Source organism: Hyla sarda, chromosome 7 (assembly GCF_029499605.1).
Source record: "Hyla sarda isolate aHylSar1 chromosome 7, aHylSar1.hap1, whole genome shotgun sequence".
Classification (NCBI taxonomy): Eukaryota; Metazoa; Chordata; class Amphibia; order Anura; family Hylidae; genus Hyla; species Hyla sarda.
Window position 1 is genome coordinate 101,274,465 of NC_079195.1, and position 22,194 is coordinate 101,296,658.

At 43.5% G+C, this 22,194-nt stretch overlaps 1 protein-coding gene across 1 annotated transcript in view; it reads left to right on the top strand.

Annotated features, from left to right (window-relative positions):
• The window catches only part of NOC3L (NOC3 like DNA replication regulator), an 80,973-nt gene that overhangs the window by 14,701 nt on the left and 44,078 nt on the right, over positions 1-22,194 (top strand). The window contains exons 9-14 of the mRNA XM_056530234.1: positions 2,230-2,405; positions 8,719-8,847; positions 10,336-10,467; positions 14,684-14,764; positions 14,984-15,084; positions 17,457-17,529. Of these exons, the coding sequence (XP_056386209.1) occupies positions 2,230-2,405; positions 8,719-8,847; positions 10,336-10,467; positions 14,684-14,764; positions 14,984-15,084; positions 17,457-17,529 (692 nt within the window). The remainder of the gene's footprint in view (positions 1-2,229; positions 2,406-8,718; positions 8,848-10,335; positions 10,468-14,683; positions 14,765-14,983; positions 15,085-17,456; positions 17,530-22,194) is intronic.

Consider the following 22,194-nt stretch of genomic DNA (forward strand, 5'->3'; position numbering starts at 1 on the left):
TCTCATCCCCTATCCAAAGGATAGGGGATAAGATGTCCGATCACCGGGGTGCTGCTGCTGGGGAGCCCCGGGATCTCCGCTGCGGCACCCCGCTATCATTACTGCACGGAGCAAGTTCACTCTGGGCGATACGGGGCCGGAGCATCGTGACTTCACGGCCCGCCCCCTCAATACAAGGCTGCCACGCCCCCTCCCATAGACAGGTATTGGGGGGGGGGGGCCGGCCCCTGTATTGCCCTTTATTATGCATAGAGCAAACTCACTCTGTGCAGTAATGATAGTGCGGTGCCGCAGCGGAGATCCCGGAGGTCCCCAGCAGAGGGACCCCGGCAATCTGACATCTTATCCCCTATCCTTTGGATAGGGGATAAGATGCCTAGGGGCGGAGTACCCCTTTAAGGCTCTGTACACAAGGAAAAATGTATGGTACCCAATGTATGGCAAACATACTCCTGATGTGTGGCATACCTTGACAGTCATTGTAATATTGAAAAATGCTTTATAGCAGCTCCCTGCTCTGCCATACCCCACTGCACTCAGATATGTGATACTCCATTTTAACTTTGTCCTGACAAATTCAATATAGCGATTCTATCAGTGGTAGACTTTTTCTTCTATGCCATTTGTTGGGATAAAGTGCAGGGGAATTCTTTCGGGATCGCTTAGTCCTGCTGAGCCTTTCATGTATCCCCTACTACAGAACAGTTGCGTGGACTTATTGCTCTGATATATAGATATGACATCCGTGTTAGAGATGAGCGAAGTTACAGTGATTCGGTTCGTCACAAACTTCTCGGCTCGGCAGTTGATGACTTTTCTCTGCATAAATTAGTTCAGCTTTCAGGTGCTCTGGTGGGCTGGAAAAGGTGGATACAGTCCTAGGAGAGAGTCTCCAGCCCACCGGAGCACCTGAAAGCTGAACTCGTTTATCCAGGCTAAAGTCAGCTACTGCCGAGCCGAGAAGTTTGTGATGAATCTAATCACTGTAACTTCGCTCATCTCTAATCCGTATGCCAGTAGACATATTGACAGAAATTATCAAACTGAGAGCCCCTTTGAAGGGGTACTCCCCTAGAAACATTTTGTTTAATCAAGTGATGCCAGAACGTTAAACAGAGAGTGTAAATGTAAATTACTTCTATTTAAAAATCTTAATCCTTCCAGTACTTTTCAGCGCTATATGCGCCACAGGACGTTCTTCTCTTTTTGAATTTCCTTTCAGTCTGACCACAGTGCTCTCTGCTGACACCTCTGTCCATTTTAGGAACTGTCCGGAGCATGATAGGTTTTCTATGAGGATTTGCTCCTACTCTGGACAGTTCTTAAAATAGCAAATAACAAGAAAGAGAAAACGGAGTCACTTATAAAACATATATCATTTTATTAATTCCGTAGAATGTAAGTACATAAAAAATATTGATTAAAAGTGCTATTTTTCAAAGAGGAACGAGGCTAAAAGGTGGTGTCACCGGCTCTGCAGTAAAAGCTGGGGTATATATAGTGTATATATTACTGGGTCCACCACAATGGGATAGAAATGGTACAATAATCTTGCACACAAATTAGCACAAAGTGTTTAGCAGCATGTAAAAAACGTGTATAAATCTCACAGTGAGAGCAAAAATATTGCATGCCAAATAAAGTGCAGTGTGTATGTAAACAAACAACATTGCAGGGATACAAATCAGTATAACGATATACCAGAGTACAGCAGCAATTAGCAAAGACTGGGACAGCACCACTCCAATGTACGTTTCAGTACGCAACCTTCCTTGACTCCCAGACGAAGGTTGCGTACCGAAACGTAGTTTTTGGTCCAGGTGAAAAACCGTATTGACCCGTATACATTTTGTTTTAAACATGGGAGTCAATGGGAACCGTACAGAACTGTATTTGTGTACAGTTCCATACAGTTTTTACCATACAGTTTTTGACTTTGCACAGTTTTTTTTCTTGGAATTTCAATCAAACAAGTGAAACTTTATTCATAATGGAGTGAAAAGTTCAAAACGTATGCGTTTTTTTTCTTAAAAAACGGATGCGACCAGACATTACTTTTCAAACCGTATACAGTTTTCAACCGTATACAGATAAAACTTTGTACACACGTTTTGATACAGTTTAGTCAGGTTTTGAGGAATCAGTTTTTTTTATCAAAAACCTGAAAAAAAACTGTATTGCAAAAACGTGGTGTGAACCCAGCCTAATATAAATTTTTTTGTTGCACAGATTGGAAGCAAATGAAAACCAAAAAGAGTGAAGTAGTATCACTAGAAGCATACAGAGGACTGGCAGAGGTGGCTGTGATGTGCCTATGTGAGCTCATGCTCTCTCTTTCCCACTTCAATTTCCACAATAACCTCATCGTCCTCATTGTACCGCTCATTGATGATAAATGCAAAAAGGTTTGTTTGTGACTAATACAGCTATTGTCTGACTTATGTGGCGGTGTAGTGCTGGCAATGATTTTTCCCTGGTCAGTTTAGGGAAGTTGCCATAGTATCCTTCCATTAATGGTGGAGATTCTTTAACCCCTTAAGGACCAGGCGTTTTTAGTTTTTTGCACTTTCGTTTTTTCCTCCTTACCTTTAAAAAAATCATAACTCTTTCAATTTTGCAACAAAAAATCCATATGATGGCTTATTTTTTGCGCCACCAATTCTACTTTGTAATGACATCAGTCATTGTACCCAAAAATGTACGGCGAAACGGGAAAAAAAATCATTGTGTGACAAAATTGAAAAAAAAATGCCATTTTGTAACTTTTGGGGGCTTCCGTTTCTACGCAGTACATTTTTCGTTAAAAATGACACCTTTTCTTTATTTTCTAGGTCCATACGGTTAAAATGATACCCTACTTATATAGGTTTGATTTTGTATTACTACTGAAAAAAAATCATAAATACATGCAGGAAAATTTATACGTTTAAAATTGTCATTTTCTGAGCCCTATAACTTTTTTATTTTTCCATGTTCAGGGCGGTATGAGGACTCATTTTTTGCACCGTGATCTGAAGATTTTGTCGGTACCATTTTTGCATTGATAGAACTTTTTGATCGCTTTTTATTCATCTTTTCATGATATAAAAAGTGACCAAAAATACGCTATTTTGGACTTTGGAATTTCTTTGCACGTACGCCATTGAAAGTGCGGTTTAACCCCTTAACGACGCAGGACGTATATTTACCTCCTGCGCCGGCTCCCGCGATATGAAGCGGGGTCGCGCTGCGACCCCGCATCACATCGCGTCAGTCCCAGCGCTCATAAACGGCCGGGACCCGCAGCTAATACCACACATCGCCGATCGCGGCAATGTGCGGTATTAACCCTTTAGAAGCAGCGGTCAAAGCTGACCGCCGCTTCTAAAGTGAAAGTATCCCGGCTAGTCAGTCGGGCTGTTCGAGACCGCCGCGGTGAAATCGCGGCGTCCCGAACAGCTTACATGACACCGATAGGGCCCTTACCTGCCTCCTCGGTGTCCGATCGACGAATGATTGCTCCGTGCCTGAGATCCAGGCAGGAGCAGTCAAGCGCCGATAATGCTGATCACAGGCGTGTTAATACACGCCAGTGATCAGCATAGGAGATCAGTGTGTGCAGTGTTATAGGTCCCTATGGGACCTATAACACCGCAAAAAAAAAGTGGTAATAAAGGTCATTTAACCCCTTCCCTAATAAAAGTTTGAATCACCCCCCTTTTCCCATAAAAAAATAAAACAGTGTAAATAAAAAAAAAATAAACATATGTGGTATCGCCGCGTGCCTAAATGTCCGAACTATAAAAATATATCATTAATTAAACCGCACGGTCAATGGCGTACGCGCAAAAAAATTCCAAAGTCCAAAAAAGCGTATTTTGGTCACTTTTTATACCATTAAAAAGTTATCAAAAAGTCTGATCAAAACAAAAATGGTACCCTTAAAAACTTTCGATCACGGCGCAAAAAAAATGAGCCCTCATACCACCCTGTACGTGGAAAAATAAAAAAGTTATAGGGGTCAGAAGAGGACATTTTTAAACGTATAAATTTTCCTGCATGTAGTTATGATTTTTTCCAGAAGTGCGACAAAATCAAATCTATATAAGTAGGGTATCATTTTAACCGTATGGACCTACAGAATAATGATAAGGTGTCATTTTTACCGAAATATGCACTGCGTAGAAACGGAAGCCCCCAAAAGTTACAAAATGGCGTTTTTTCTTCGATTTTGTCGCACAATGATTTTTTTTTCCGTTTCGTTGTGAATTTTTGGGTAAAATGACTGATGTCACTGGAAAGTAGAATTGGTGACGCAAAAAATAAGCCATAATATGGATTTTTAGAAGGTAAGGAGGAAAAAACAAAAGTGCAAAAACGTAAAAACCCGGAGTCCTTAAGAGGTTAAAAAGTGGTATATTTTATAACTCTGACATTTCCGCACGCGGCGATACCACATATGTTTATTTTTATTTACACTGTTTTTTTTTATTCTTGGAAATGCCGGGTGATTCAAACTTTTATTAGGGGAAGGGATAATTGAAAGGGTTAATGATTTTTTTACACTTTTCTTATGCAATATTATAGCTCCTATAGGGGGATATAACATTGCATGTACTGTTCTTTACCACTGATTGATCCATCTCCATAGGAATGCATCAATCAGTGTTTTCGGTGATTGATTGCTCAATCCTGGATCTCAGGCTTGAATCATTCATTCGGCGATCGCACAGCACAGGAGAAGATAAGAAGACCTCCTCCTGTGCTACAGCTGTTCGGGATGCCGCAATTATACCGCGGCAATCCCGAACAGCTCCCTGAGCTAACTTTGAGCGCGTGGCTAAAGGGTTAATAGTGCACGGCACCGTGATCAGTGCCGCGCGCTATTAGAGGCGGGTCCCGACTCCACTATGACGCCGGGCCCGCCGCGATATGATGCGGGGTCACCGTGTAACCCCGCATTATATCACGGGAGCGGGACTAGGGGCGTAAGTTTACCCCCTTGGTCCCTAACAGGTTAAGTCCTTTGTGCTTGTATGGTTTTTGTATACAGTGCATTCAACCTGACAACTAAAATGTCTCACTATTGTCTGGTACCCTATATTAGCTCAGTGTTTTCCAAGCTGCAAGCCTCCAGCTGTTGCAAAGCTACAACTCCTAGCATGCCCGGAAAGCCTTTGGCTGTCCAGGCATGCTGGGAGTTGTAGTTTTGCAACAGCTGAAGGCTCCCTTTTTGGAAAACATTATATCAGGTCATGCTGGCGCTCTTTTCTCTATCAGAAGAAATGGTATAAGGTGGAATAGTGTTCATTTATAAAGATTAAAGGAAAACTGTCGCCTTGATCACCCACACTAAACCTAATACACAGAGTTATAATGTGGGTATCCAAAGAGGGGGTCACTTACTATAATCGGTGCTGTGGTTCCCGAAATATTGGCAGACGAGAGTCACATGTCACGTGAGTGCTGCGCTCTGTTGGTAGAGCACAGGAAGTTTACATACAGCTCTCACATGACTGCTCAGCATTCAGCAGCTAGAGCTCAGGACATGAGAGCTGTATGTAAACTACCGGCGCATGTGCTTTACCGAGAGAGCGCAATGGTCACGTGACATGCGACTCACGTCATTGTGGAGTCGCAGAATATGAATATGCTAACTAAGGGGACGGCTGATTGAGAAAGTGGAAAGAAGCAGGGGCGGCCAGGCAGCGGGGCCCCGCCTCCTGCCCACAACTCCCTGAATTCAGAAGGGGAACTTCACCAGACAATATTTTGGGAACCACAGCACCGATTATAGTAGTTGACCCCTCTTTGGATTCCTGGTCACCCACATTATAACCCAGTGTATTGGGTTTAGTGTGGGTGATCCGGGTGACCGTTTTCCTTTTAAGGTGTACATGCTATTATACTATTGCCATGTGTAGACTGTCTATCCTATTAGTGTTCTGCTAGTCACTAGCTTGTTTACTATGAACGGCTTATCTCCAAACCTCTGCCTTTAGTGCATGTTCTCAGGCTAACACACTGCAGAGTAGCTGTCAAGACATTAAATAGTAGGCGGAGAAGGCCCTGACTCATGGATAAGTCAGGCTCCAGCTTAACCTTCACATAAATCTTCCACAGTTCCTTTGTTACCTGAGAGTCATGCTGTTCACTGCTAGGGGGCAGCAGAGTGCCAGCATTTGGTATTTGATAGCGCAGAGAGGAATAGGTCTCGAGAAGAAACATGTGAAGCCGGGGGTTTGACTCCTACATTACGACATGTGCATGGATTTTGTATATTGTAATGTTTTTTGTTTTTTTTTCTTCTTTACCCTTGTACTTGTTTTTGGAGTATGAGAAGAAACTTTTCTTGAGCATCTTTCCATTTAGGCTTTTTGTTGTTCAACCTGTGCCAAATCTGCTGAATGCCAGACACCCGATGGCCTGTTTGACTGTAATGGAATTTATTGGGTTTCTGGCATGGTGTCTAGCGATTTTACCAAACAGAGTGTTGTATTTTTGCTGGTATCTGTGGCTAAGGCGTGGCAAGGGCATGGTTTTTGTGTATTTGTGTCCTCTAATAAGCATACAGTAATCCATTAATATTGATAAATCCCAGGCTACTACGTGCTCAGGTGTATAACATTAACCCCTTAGGGACTCTAATTTCCTATTGCCTATTTTCACCTTAAGGATTACATTTTCGTTTTTGCATTTTTGCTTTTTCCTCCTTCCTTTCAAAAAAATCCTAACCCTTTAAATTTTACACTTACAGACCCATATAAGGGCTTGTTTTTTGCGTCACCAATTGTACTTTGGCGAAACTGCGGCGGAACCCCCAAAAAATTATACGCAGTGCAATGTTTGTTAAAAATGACACCTTATCTTTATTCTGTAGGTGCATATGGTTACAAGGATACCCAATTTATATAGTTTTTATTTAATTTTAATACTTAAAAAAATTATAAATACATGCACCAAAATTAGTATGTTTAAAATCGGCATCTTATGACCACTATAACTTTTTTATTTTTCGGGGCGATATGAGGGTTAATTTTTTCGCCATCATCTGTAGTTTTTATCTGTACCATTTTTGTTTTGATGGGACTTTCATCACTTTTTATTAATATTTTTATGGTATATGAAGTGACCAAAAATTCACAATTTTCGACTTTGGTATATTTTACGTGTATGCCATCGACCGTGTGCTCTAGCTAACCTAATATTTTAATAGTTTGGACATTTATCCATGCTTTGGTACCAAATATGATTATTTTTATTCTTACATACATTTTTTTTTTTTCCCCCACAACATGCAATCTTCTGATTGCATACACTGATCAGTGCTCTTCCATTGCAAAGCACAGATCAGTGTAACCGGCGATCTGCTGCTCTAGCCTGCTGCGCAGGCATGGAGCAGTAGATCGCTGATCGGACGAAGGAGAGGCAGGTGAGGACCCTCCCGTCATCCGGTAAGCTGATCAGGACAATGCGATTTTGTCGGGATTCTTTTACTTTTGTTTTAGAAGCTGCGATCAACTTTAATCGCAGCGTCTAAAGGGTTAATGCCGTGCATTGGCCGTGCCCGGCATTAGCCGTGGGTCCTGGCTGCCCGTAGCAATTGGGACCCACCGGGTTTAAACCCGTTATACCAGACCATGCATACAGGTATGCCCTTAAGTATCGGGGACGCAGGGCGTATGCGTACGCCCTGTGTCCCCAAGAGGTTTACGCCAAGAGGTTTACTGCTTTTTTTATCTAGGTGATTGGCTCACATTTTTCTTTGGTGTTTTTTAGTGACACGATAATAAAAGTTAAGTCTTAGGCACTATCTATTATATTATTTTTTTGATATGTTACTGCCACATAATATCCACGAAGTAGAGCTGATGAAGCCAAAACAAGACTCATCAACAATTCCTGCTAAGACTGCTAAATAACCTCCAAAACAGATGTGAACATGGCCTAACATGCGCACACTGACTTGATGCTATTATTTTGCTCATATATATCTACTAGGCAGCAACATAAAGTTTGCTTCAAATGTTGCTCATTCTGTCACACAGGTCCTGTTTTTAAACCAAAAACACTGGTTGTTGCTCGGGCTACAGGCCATTTGTAGCTACATTGCATAAGATTGCAGTGGTGCGCTGCTGAAAACGCGAGCGATTGTGGTTGCACACAAATCCAGGAGGATTGGGGACTGCAATGGTTTTGAGATCCCAAGGGACCTGGTAAAATACTTGCTGTTGCAGATGGTATTTAGTCCATTGCGGGTGCTCGCTCACACAATATCCTATGGGTCCCACTAGTCCTGCACACTCCAGCAAACTGCACAAGGCAATTTTAGAAGTGAAAATCTGCCAGGACCAGGCTGCCACACTCAGTCCTTGCAGCTTTTCCTTCTGTGCAGTCCTAAGCAGCACTGGCATTCAAGGTGCCCACTGACTATGCCTGCAGACCCCTGTGTGCAGCAGCAGCCTGGGCTGTGATAATGCTCCCTCCCAGCAGTGTCACATATGACAGTGCTGGTAAGAAGTGATCATCACAACTACACACGTTGCTGGAGCGGCTGGGATTAGATACACGTTGCAGAAGTGGAATATACATGTTCTGGGAGTGGGCAGTAACGGTCAGAAATTCAGCAGGAGCTAGATTACAGGTAAATTGGCACAATAGGAGCTGACAGATCTTCTTCAACAAGTTGACATGAAATGGTATATACATTGGTAACTTTCTTGTGTTTCCATATTGCAGATTGCTGATTTGTGTACAGAAGCTGTAAAGAAACTTTTCAGGCAGGATAAATTGGGCCATGCATCTCTGGCAGCTGTAAAGATAATATCCGGGCTGGTGAAGAGTAGAAACTACTGCGTCCGTCCAGAGGTAAATGGTGGCAGAAGATTACTTAATCCCTCCTTACTCCTGTGAATCATATTTTCATGTACGATATATGTCTAAGGCAGTGTTTTTCAACCAGTGTGCCTCCAGCAGTTACAAAACTACAACTCCCAGCATGTTGGGAGTTGACGTTTTGCAACAGCTGGAGGCACACTGGTTGGGAATCACTGGTCTAAGGGGTAAGGTCCTATAGGCAAGTGCTTGAGATGAGCGAAGTTACAGTGATTCGATTTGTCACAAACTTCTCAGCTCGGCAGTTGCTGACTTTAGCCTGCATGAATTAGTTCAGCTTTCAATCCTAGGAGACTCTTTGTCATATATAGATATCTATTTCTACTGGATGAGTATTGCATATCCGTGTAGTATCTCGACAGCTCCACTCTCCCGCACCTGCGCTCGGACGGGCCAGCAGCGCACCTGGCCGAATGGAATCAACAGGAAATAATGAAGATGTCCAACGCTTAAGGGTGCAAAACTTCTTCGGCTTTATTAAGTCATAAAAACATGCAGCATAGGGACAAGAACGCCGACGCGTTTCGGATCAGTGCGATCCTTAGTCATGGCCATGACTAAGGATCGCACTGATCCGAAACGCGTCGGCGTTCTTGTCCCTATGCTGCATGTTTTTATGACTTAATAAAGCCGAAGAAGTTTTGCACCCTTAAGCGCTGGACATCTTCATTATTAAGTATTGCATATCCCCCTAATATCGTAGAATCACCATGAGTTGTCTTCCATTCATTTGTTGAGAACTCAATTCAGCAATTGACTAGCAACCAGACATTGATAACTATGGGGCTGACATTGCAGTACCCACATGGGTTATTAAACAGCTTTTCCAGATACCTGAATGGCAGATTAGAGTCGAATTATCCCTGCTGAGTACAGTGTTCCCCAACCTGTGATACTCCAGCTTATTCCATCAGGCATAAATGAAGTTGTAGTTATACAAGAGCTAGGTAGCCACAGGTTGAGGAACATTGTCCTAGCGTGTCTAGCATGGCTTCCAGTAGTCTGACGACATCATTTGAAGTTATAATGACAGCCAAGGTGGATGTCATCCAGCTTTCCCATAAACAATTAAATAAAATGTTAAATAAGTTTTAATATAGAAAAAAAATCTAATATTGCCGCAGTTAGTGCAGTGGGTGGCTGATGGTAATCATGCCAAAATCATTGTGTAAGAGAAGAATGTAAACATTCTATGTTATTGTACTGATGCCACTAATGTTGATGCTGTAAAGCTTGTTCTGCAGCTGTTGCATTTATTTGATATCAGTTGTCTGCAAAAGCCGTATTGCTTCTCACAGTTACATATGTTGTTGAGACTATGTGCCAGACAAATATGCTGGATGTGAGCTTGTTATGACGCAGGGACCTGTACAGATCTTGGCTGTGTAGCTCCTTATGTGCTTTATATTGCCGTGGACAAGATCAGAAGTGTGTGTGCTTTCATGTTTTCTTTAATTCCAGGTGCTTAACATCTTGCTTCATCTAAGAATTAAAGAAGTTGAAGTGAAAAAAGACGTAGAAGACATTACTCCTAAGCAAAAGATGATGACTTACAAAGATAAGAGGAAGAATCTGTCGAGGATGCAAAGAAAGGTAAAAACTTTTGGTTAGAATTATGGTTAGAGACAAAAAATGGTCTTATTTGAACATAGAGACCAATTGCAGCTCAGCTTGTTAACAAATGAAAGTTGAGCTGTGTTTAGTTATGGGAAAATCACTCCAGTTTTTGTCTCCAACAGATTGAGAAATCTCGGCCAAAGTGTTTCCTGCAAAATGCCCTCCTTAATCAAAAAGTGCACACCTCTCCAAACACGCACTCAAGAATTTTAGAAATTCTGTGTAAAACAAATGTGTTCGGCATTGTTGTCAGGTGCTTAGACATTATTGCATTACTGTCAGAGAATTGTATGTCATTTCTCGTTCAGCTCCATTGGGGGACACAGAGTATATGCTGCTGACACTAGGCAACAAAAAGAAAGTTGTCCCCTCCCAGCAGGATATACCCCACCTACAGACTCTGAGCTATCAGTTTTAGCTTAGTGTCAGTAGGAGGCAGACACAGGTCTGGAGTTCTCCAGACCTGGTCTTTTACATTTTTATTTTTTAGTTCAGGGAAATAATTTTAGCTTTTTATCTCCTTTTTATTTCCTTTTTAGGTGGGGGTTCAGGAGCATGGCACTACCTGTTCCCCCATATGCAATGAAGGGGCACAGGCATAGAGTTATGCACTGTCAACCCCCTTCTCGCCAGCGGCCAGAACCTGGGGTTTTACCTTGGGTCCAAGTCCCCCTACCTTCCCTGCTCATCTCGCTGTCTCAGCCTGGCATGATGCAGGTATCTAATAGCTTGCTGAAGACTTAAGTAGGTAAGTTGGTTCTGGGACAGGGTGAGTATAATTCCCCAAGGCTTCCTTCCAGTCTGCCCGTTGTACGGCTTTTGCCACAAGTAACCTGGTGGCGATTCGTCGCTCCATGTGGCTCAAGGCCTAGGACGCCAATGTCGCTTCCAAGAAATCTCTTACTGAGCTTCTATTCTCTGGGACCCGACTCATCAGAAAACGCCTGGATGAGATTATCTCCGAGGCTACTTGAGGTAAGAGCTCCTTATTACCGCAGAACAAGTCTCGCCGTACCGATTCCCACAGGCAGTCGACCTCCTTTTAGCCTTTTTGGTCTTTTGGCTCGGGTCGGGCAGCTAGACCGGTGTCTTCCTTCAAGTCTCACCCCTCCTGGAAGTCTGATAACCGTTCCGGCCTTTTTGTGGCCAAGTCGGGCACCCGTAAGACTCCCTCCGCCTTAAGTGACACCCCCACGGGAACATTCTTTTCAGGTGGGAGGTCGTTTGTCCCTGTTCTGGGACGTATGGATTGCCCACGTGCAGGACTTTTGGGTCCGAGATGTCGTTTCCGACGGCTATTGGAATGAGTTTGATTCCCTTCCAAGGGACCGCTTTTTTCAATCCCGCCCTTTTTGGGTCACGCTCCGGACCCTTCTCGCTAAGGGAGTGATCGTCCGAGTTTCTCACAAGGAGCATTTTTCGGGGTTCAATTCAAACCTGTTCATCGTCCACAAGAAAGGGGGTTCTGTCCGCCCGACCTGGATCTGAAGCTCCTCAACCACCACCTACTCACCTGTGTCATTTGCGTATGGAGTCACTCCATTCTGTGGTGGCATCCATGGATCAAGGGGAGTTACTTTCCTCGTTAGATTATCCAAGACGCTTACCTTCACATCCCCATTTTTGCGGTGCATCAGTTCTATCTCCGCCGCTCCGGAGGGCCATTTTCAGTTTGTGGCCCTTCCTTTTTGCCTGGCCACGGCCCCAAGGGTCTTCACCAAGGTCCTGGTGGTGGTGATCGCCATCCTGCGAGCCCGGGGTGATCCCCTACCTGGACGACCTCCTGGTCAAGGCTCGAACCAGGGACCACAATCAGAGTCCTTCTCACTCTTCAGACCTTGTCCAGTTTCGGCTGGGTGGTAAACTTCGGGCAATTTATCTTTGCCTCCTCCTTTGGGAGCGCCTTCTCCAGGACCGTCCTGTTTGTGTCCAGTTGGACAACTCCATGGCTGTGGCATATGTCAATCGCCAGGGAGGCACTCACAGTCCCGGCGATGGCCGAGGTCTCCATGATCCTTCTCTTGGTGGAACTCAGGATTCCCTCCATCTCGGTGATTCACATTCTGGGGGTAGAAAATTGGGAGGCGGACTTCCTCAGTCGCTCCTCGGCCAACCCCGGCTAGTGGTCTCATCATCCAGAGGTGTTTGGGAGACCTGCAACCTCTGGGGCACTCCGTAGACCTCTTTGCGTCCCGCCACAACCAGAAAGTTCCTTGCTACATTGCAAATTCCCGAGATCCCCTGGCCCTAGCCGTAGACGCCCTAGTAATCCCCTGGTCGCACTTCGTCCTCCTCTATCTCTTCCCTCCTCTTCCTTTTCTTTCCCAGGGTCCTGAGGAAGCTCAAAGCGTAGGGTGTCCCCACTATTCTCGTGGCTCCAGACTGGCCCAGGCGAGCATGGTATGCTGACATTGTTTGCCCTGTGAACGACGTACCGCAAGCCTTCCTCTGTGAAGATTTATCACCGTACTTGGCGGTCCTACTTTTGATGGTGTGAATCCAGTTGTGTTCACCCTTCCATGCCTTCTTTTCTTTTTACAGTCTGGGCTGGAACAACGCTTGGCTATCAGTTCCCTTAAGGGTCAGGTGTCAGCTCTCTCCATTCTCTTTCAACGTCCCCTGGCGTCCTACCCTCACATCCGCACTTTTCTACAGGGTGTTGCTCATGCGGCTCCGCCATACAGATCTCCTACTCCCCTGTGGGATCTCAATCTGGTTCTCAGTGCCTTGCAGGGTACTCCCTTGGAACCTCTCCGGGATGTTTCTCTTCTTATCCTTTCCTGGAAGGTGGCCTTCCTCATTGTGGTCACTTCCATTAGAAGAGCTTCGGAGCTGGTTGCTCTCTCCTGCCGTTCCCCCTACCTTGTTTTACGCCAGGACAAATTTGTTTTCCTTCTGGTCCCATCCTTTTTACGGTGGTCTCCGCCTTTCACCGAAAAAAGGATATTGTCTTTCCGTCCTTTTGTCCAGCTCCGTCCCATCCCAGGTTGCTTCATGGTCTTGATGTGGTACGGGCTGTTCCAATTTACCTTTCGGTCACTTCATCATCCTTTCGCCAGTGTGACTCTTTCTTTGTGCTTATGGAGGGTCGTCGTAAGGGATTTCCTGCTTCGAAGGCGACCATTTCGTGGTGGATCCGTTCTGGCATCTTGGAAGCTTACCGCTGCAAAGGGAAGACTCCTCCTTTCCGTGTTTCAGTTCATTCCACTCGTTCCGTCGGCCTCCTGGACTTCGGCCTTGCAAGTCTGTAAGGTGGCCACCTGGTCGTCCTTGCACACGTTTACGAAATTTTACCATACCTTTGCGTCTGCTGATGCTGGTCTAAAGGTGTTGCAGGTGGCTGTTGCCCAGCCTTCCACCTGAGGTGCTTGAGTTGTCTCCCGCCCTGGGGACTGCTTTGGTACGTCCCGCGGTCTGTGTCCCCCCAATGGAGCCAAACGAGAAAAGTAGATTTTTGTGTTTACCATAAAATCTCTTTCTCAGAGGATCCATTGGGGGGGGGGACAGCACCCACCCATTTGTTGTGGTGTCCTTCGTTTGGTTAATTTTTGTCTGTGGTTTCCTCAGACAGTTGTTGATTTTTCTTTCCCTGTCGGGTCCTCTCCTACAGCTTTGGGACTAAACTGAAAGCTGAGTCTGTAGGCGGGGTATATCCTAGTGTCAGCCTCCTAGTGGCAGCAGCATAAACCACGGTCTCTGTGTCCCCAAATGGATCCTCCGAAAAAGAGATTTTACGGTAAGCACAAAAATATATTTTATTATTTAAGTAGTTTCTTTGTTATTGCTTTTTTTAAGATCTTGGAAAATCCCTTTACTATTTGGGGACAATCTTGTTCAATTTACAAATTTTAAACCTAGCATGTTTCTGGCTAATTTTTCATTATAGGCATGTTTTTTATTTCTTACTGTAGTTTACCATTTAATAGCCTGATCCTTAATAACACTTTCTATGAGCCCTTACACCCCCCCCCCACCCCCAATTTTATAAAGGTAAAGAGAATCAGGCCTTGTAATTGTTTTTTTTGTCCTGAATATATTGGGTAATACCAGCCTTTAACCAACTGTGTCATGGAAGTGCAGAGAGAGAGACACTTAATGTTGTGTGTATATATTATATAGTGCACTTGAAGTTGTGCTACTTTTCTTAAACCTGCTCCCTAAATCCATATTCTATTTATCATTCTACTTATAGTGGAAGAAAGCTGAGGAGAAGCTGGAGAGAGAACTTCTGGAGGCTGATGCATCAGAGAGCAAAGAAAAAAAGTTGAAGCTGGTGAGATGTCTCTCATATCTATTTGTATATGGCAAAAAGTTGGAGTTCTGCATTGGTAATTAGACTCTTAGCTGCCTCTTAGATGGTTGTTGAGTGAAAAGATACTGGGTTACATATGACTAACTGGGATAGCTTCTGGCTATTATACAGTTAACTTGAGGGCTGCAAAAAGATTGTTGCTCCTTTTAAAATAATTGTCTGTTTTCCTCTTTCCCACAGCATACGGAAACATTGAACATTGTTTTCTTAACCTACTTCAGAATACTGAAAAGAGCACAGAAATCTGTTCTCCTTCCTGCCGTCTTAGAAGGCCTAGCAAAGTGAGTGTTTTTTATTCCAAGGATGGTAAAGTCATCTGACTGGGTGCAGATACATTGGGAGATTTATCAAAACCTGTCCAGAGGGAAAAAGTTGTGTTGCCCATAGCAACCAATCAGATCGCTTCTTTAATTTTCAGAGGCTTTTTCAATAAATGAAAGTGATCTGATTGGTTGCTAAGGGCAACTCAGCAACTTCTTAGCTGGAAAGATTTTAACAAATCTCCCCCATTGTGCTTTCTGGATTTTAATGGGTCTAAGAATGTCAGCAGGCTACATAGTAGATACTGGTACCTTGGAGGGATCATCTTTGGCTAGGTTGTCCTCCCTGTGTTATGTAAATATATTGGAGATTTGAGGCTGTTATGTACACAGACCCAACCCTGTATTTACTACAGACCTTTTATCTTCTGTGATCTTCAGCATTAGTCTAATTTCTGCACCCACAATATTTGTGTTTTTTTTTTTTTTTTTGCTTGCCTTACTAGAATGAGTTTTTGAAATATTTCTTAGTGTTCTTGTCAGGGCTGTGGAGTCGGACGAAATTTTGGGTACCTGGAGTCTGAGTCGGCAAACAATGCACAGACTCCTACTAAATTTAGATTGGAATAAAAAAAAAAATTAAGTTTAAATGTCCCAATTCACAGAAAGTTATAATTAATGACTTCTCTACTGTAAGAATAAAGACCAATGCATGCAGTGCCTCACGTAACTGCAAAACGAACACATTAAGTGACCGTGAAGAAGCAAGCTTTTCATGTGCTTCACTATATGGCACGCAACGCACAATTAGGAGCGGCAAAACTTATACTTTCCATAGTGTTGTGTTCTGCTGTTACGCGGAGCCCATGGGTAACCTAGCCTCTCACTGATAATGTTTTTGGCAGGGCTAGAGACACTTGTATAAGTGAAGGGAATGGAGGGTCAATAGTTCAAGACTGAAGCTGTAAACCTTTGGAAAAAGGCTATAAAAACTTGTAAACTCGATTGTTAGCTTAAAGGGGTACTCCACCCCTATACATCTTATCCCCTATACAAAGGATAGGGGATAAGATGTCAGATCGCCGGGGTCCCACTGCTGGGGACCCCCAGGATCGCCGCTGCGGCACCGCGCTATCATTTCTGCACAGAGTGAGTTCGCTCTGTGCGTAATGATGGGCGATACAGGGGCCGGAGCATCGTTACCTCTTGATGTCACGGCCCGCCCGCTCAATACAAGTCTATGGGAGGGGGCGTGGTCGTCACGCCACCTGCCATAGACTTGCATTAAGGGGGTGGGTCGTGATGTCACGAGGGGCGGAGCCATGACATAACGATGTTCCGGCCCCTGTATTGCACGTCATTACGCACAGAGCGAACTTACTCTGTGTAGTAATGAAAGCGCGGTGCCGCAGCAGTGATCCCGGGGGTCCCCAGCAGCAGGACCCCGGCGATCTGACATCTTATCCCCTATCTTTTGGATAGGGGATAAGATGTCTAGGGACGGAGTACCCCTTTAAAACATGACTATGGGATTCTACTAGGGAAATTATGTTTTATAATAAATGCCCCTTCCTGGATCCTCCCACTGCCCTATCTTCAGCAGCAGATCAGCACACAAACTGTTCAATACAGTAGACTGTTGCCTTTCTTTACTTCAAGGAATGTATAAAATACATTCACATATTAATACAGAGAAGTCTGAGTCGGAAGTACAAGAAACTCCTGAGTCGGAACATTTATCTACCGACTCCACAGCCCTGGTTCTTGTTCAGTTGCAGTTTTTGAAGGTTGATATGAATGACTCCTTGGATTCTGAACAAATGTGTTTTCTGCTGGTTTTTGGGCAGAGTTTTCAGTGCATTAGCAGTTTTAACATAAGTATATATTTTATTGCAGTTGTTTGAAATATAAAAAAGGGCTGTCGGAGTTTACGAAAAATGAGATTAATAGCTGCATTTGTGATAAAATAAAAAGATGACCATTACTCCTCTGTATAAGGGATTGTCTGGCACCGCCACATACGGGATGTCATCACTGCAGTGAAGAAAGATCACTGGAGCATCAGCACTAGAATGTCAGGGGATTAGATAGGCGAGGAATGGTTATTTTATCACATTTCCTGCTGTTAGGCTCATTTCGTAAACTTTCCTTTAGATAGTGTACAGTTTAAACTCTTACCCTTAGTTAGGACCTATGTTTACACTGCTGTTTCCTCTGTGGGATCCATTCACTTCTCGTCAGTGTCCATGAAAATGACCCTTCAGACTGGAGCATGTCCTTGTCTCCCTATGGTTGTGAATGATTATTTCTGTATTGGAGTATTAACTTGTGTTCATCATGTGATGGGAATACTGTTGGTAATAAATGATTGACACAATTCATGGTTCTTTCAGGTTTGCCCATCTAATAAACGTGGAATTTTTTGATGATCTCCTTGTGGTGCTAAATAAGCTTGTTGAATCTGGTGTAAGTATGACTCTATGTTTCTCTATCTATTCATAAAATATCCTCACGTAAAATATGGGGCTGTTCACATTGCTTATGTTGAAGGGGACTTTTTAATGAACTAACATTGCATTCACTGGGGTCACATGACTGCCTGTTTTATATATTTTCTGTGATAACAGCATGCTCTTACGTTTAGAGCACAGGTCACTCATCATCTGTGCACCAGTAACTCATTTTGTAAAGGGAACATGTATGTTTACAATGCTCAATATATGCTACATGCATTGTTAAAGGAGATATCCAGTGGTGAAAAACTTAGGATAGGGGATACGTTTAAGATCGCGGGGGTTCCGACCGCTGGGGCCCCTCGCGATCTCCCCGACAGCCCGCAGGAGGGACCACCGCACGAAGTGGGGGCTGACACGCCCTTCAGCACTCTCCAGCTCTGCCATAGAGTTGTATTGATGGGGCGTGTCGGCTGCTGGTCCCCCCCCCCCCCCTCCCGCTATCTGAACTATCTGAAACTTGTCCCCTATCCTTAGGATAGGGGATAAGTTTTTCACCACTAGACTACCCCTTTAAGCTCTGGAAATGTGTAGATGCTTTGGACAGCAGGCCGGGCGCATCAACTAGAAGACCCAGAATGCCCTTACATTTTCAACTGAGTTTACTCTACATCTATGCACTAGTAAGCAACCTTATATGGGGAATATGTATGTTCATATTGCACATTATATGGTATATGTACTATTTATCTCCCTACATAATTGTTTAGTGGGCTGGATTTTGATTGGTTATCTGATGTGATGTCATTTTTGTGGTCTGGAACGGTTTTCTGCGCCTGTAGTCCAGGGTGTTTTTCTTCTCCGTATACCTACCATTATTTTCTGTGATGGCATGTTTGTTCTGACAGTTTTTTTCCAGTGATCATGATGGGGAGAGGCTAGCATCCTTCCCAGGGGCCGGCTGGAAAGCCACATAAATTTTAAATCCGCCCTTGAAGGTGGCGCTAATATCAGAGCCATAGAAATTTTCCAGGTGGAGGTGCAATCTGTAGCACGCTCTGGCAAGACAAGCCGGTGATGAGGCCGCTCGGATTCTGTGCAGAATGTGCGTGGAGTTTGTGCTGAATTTAAGTGAAATATCTTGCGCTCAACACACAGATTTCAGATAAAATTCTGAATCCCATTAACTTCATTGGGACTCTGCCGCAGAATTCTGCAAAAAATTAAATTGACATGTTCATTATTGTGGAATGCAGAATTTCCGCAGCAAAAATTCTGCACCAAAAAAATCGACTGTGTAAGTGGAATAGCTGAAATTCCATTCACCACAATCTTAACTTCATGTAGCAGAAATTCTGCTGTTTAAACATATCCGAAAGGGTCTTTTACTATTTGGTTGAATATCTTCCCTTTTCCCTGAATATTAAGATGGGTGGAAACTTTATTGCAAAATATGTAGAAAACAGGGAAGTATAGCAAGAAAAAAGCTGTTGGAGTCAGGACACCTGACTTTATCACATGATATTAAAACTCAGGACTCTTGATATTATTACATTGCCATTTTGCTTTTAAACAAAGACTCAGACATCTGAAAAATGCTATCTGATTGCTATGGCAACTTCTTAAGGGTGCGTAATTCTGAAGAGTAATTCACGCCGAAAAATTTACGGGCGGGAATTTTTTTTTTATTTTCGTGCGATATTCGAGTGCAATTTGCACGGAATTGTGCGCAGAAATGGGGGAGAAAGAAGTGAACGTTTTTCAGCCAGTTGCGTGTGAATTCCGCGCAAATTCCGCGCAAATTGCCCACGAATTGCGCACGAATTCTGCGTGAAAACAATGTCGGGCGGAATTTTTTTTTACCATTGACTACAATTGATTTCTGCTAGCGGATTCAGCTAGAAGAATGAACATGTTCTTTCTTCAAGTGTGACGGAATTCAGCTAGCAGAATTTCCGCAGTGTGAACAGGACAGCAGAAATAACATTAAAGTCAATGGGCAGAGGAGATGTGAATTAGTTTGTAGCGGAGAATTGAAGAGGAATTACTCGAGTAAATTCCTCTTGATTTACTCCATGTGAACGCACCCTAACGCTTCCTCTGCACAGGTTTTGCAAACCCAACATGCAGTAGTGTCTTGGGTAGAATACCTCTTGGTAAGAAATCGTTTACTGCTACACTTGCCTCTAACACGCACTTGAGAACATTTTGCCAAGCTGAAGACTTTGAGAGGAGGTGAATCATTGGAATGAGAGAAGCAGAATGTTCTTCCCAACAAATTTCTTGCCATCTTTGCCGTTCTGAGCAGCTCCCACGTGAGCAGTTCCCCTCAGCTCTCTCGTCCACCATCCAGATACAGGTGTCCCCATCTGGGCTATTTGCAAGTACTGAGCAGAACAAAATTTGGTGTAATCTAATCATGTCCACTACATGTCCTACCATTGACAGACAGCCACTAGCAACTTTTATTTGCAGTGGTGTGAATAACCCTGGACTGCTACTGAGGGAAACCATAGGCAGGACACCTTGTGGCCACATGTTGTCTCTTATGGCTTCCAGCTGGCATTCTTCTGCAAAATGATGCTCCTTCACACACAGCAAGGGTTTCCCAGCAATGTGTCCACCAGATTGCATCACGTCCTTGGCCTTCCTGGTAACCAGATTTATCACCAACCAGGCATTTTTGGTGAACCAGCTTTGGCAAGTAGTCAGGATGTACAGACCCAGATGCAACATCTGTGAGCAGATATGCTAGATGATGCCATACAGAACTCATAACATGATCATCTCATCAATTACATGGAGCACATCTCAGCAACATATTTAACTTCTGTGCTGTAAGATTAAATAGGCTTAAACTGGGAAAGGGACCCATTATATCAGTTGATACAATTTGTTGTCGGGTACGGCATTTCAACACATTTAAGTTAAACAGCAGCAGCAGGCACATGTTGCACTCTTTCTAGATAGCTGATCCTTATGTTTAATCTTGGAAAGCCCCTTCAAGACACTGCTCTATTGTGAACTACTTGTATGCAAAAAAAAAAAAAATAATAATTTAAAAAATAATTATTCACCAAGGAGTTGTTGGAATCGAATAAAACATTATGTGTAAATGTAATGGTGAAATATGTGATTACAATATTAGCGTTGGATTTCTCGTTGTAGACACAGTGCCTCCTTGTAGCAGATGCACAGCAGGAAATCCGTCACTGAGTGGATACACTGGGCTACCCAGCCATAGCAGGAAGCTTCCTCTTGTGGCTGCTGATGGCACATCCGCGGTGTGAAATGGGCTGTGGATGCACTGCATGTGTGAGCTTACCTATTGTAATCACATTAATCACATTACCACATGCAAAGTTTCATTCGATTCCAACTCCTTGGTGTTAAAATATATATATATATATATATATATATATATATATATATATATATTATATATATTTTGCAATTAGTGTATGTACTATGGGTACTCCTGCACACATGATGATCAGAATAGAGCAGTGTCTTAAAGGGGTACTCTGCCCCTAGATATCATATCCCCTATCCAAAGCATTGCAGGGGTCCCGCCGCTGAGGACCTCCCCAGACATCGGGTGCACTGAGCGAACTTCACTCCGTGACAAATGGTTTGCAATGCGGGGTGGAGGCTCGTGACGTCACTGCCATGCCCCCTCAATGCAAGTCTATGGGAGGGGGCGTGATGCTACACCCGACGCTCTAAATGAACCTTTGGATAGGGGATTAGATGTCTAGGGATGGAGTACCCCTTTAAAGGGGCTGTCCAGAATTAAACATGAGGATCTGGTATCTAGAAACAGTGCCGCATGTGTCCATGGACTTGTCTGGTGTTGCTGTTGAAGTGCAGTACCTGACACAACAAATTGTATCATCTAATATAATGCAGCACAGAAGGGAATCAGTCTTCTATGGTCCTCCCTCTTCAATGTGAGATGACTGCAGGGAGTATTCTTGTCCTTTCCCTGAAAGTCACCATGATTCCACGCTTAATCCGCCTGTCATGGTTCGGGTACGAGTCTGATAACTCGCATTGAGTTAATTTCCCCAGTTTAGATTTACTGCTTTCCTTTAGTAATTGAGTTTTCCCTGCATTGTGTTTATTGCTGAATTGAGGTTATTTATTAACCACGTTATTAATAGGGAGACCTTTTTTTCTCTTTATGGATACTTGTTTGATTCCTGGTCCTAGCAGAGACGGAGGCCACTGATAGAATTAATCACCCAAGGGAACAAGTAAAGCCAGAGTATGTCTGCGCTTCTTTTATAGGCTTTCCTAACACTCATTTATTTTTATTAGTCACATAACATGGCCTGTGTTAGGTACATTAAAGTCAGTTTTGAAATTTTGGGATCCTCCTAGTGTACAGAGTTTTCCTTTGGGAGAAATAATGCAGCCTTAGGGGAGTACACTCATGAAAATAAGGGACATATTTTTGGTGGTTTCAGTATGAATTATTCAGGAACTCTTCACAGTCCTATTCCGCTTGTATAATTGTCATTGTGGGGCAGCCTAGGGATTTCTTTTTGGGTATTATTAACCTGCTATGGTGTTGCTGTACATACATATAATGTTATATTGCCTTCTGTAGTACCTGGCCTGATATCATATCAATGGAAATAAAATTACATTAAATTTAATAGTAAAATAGCATTTA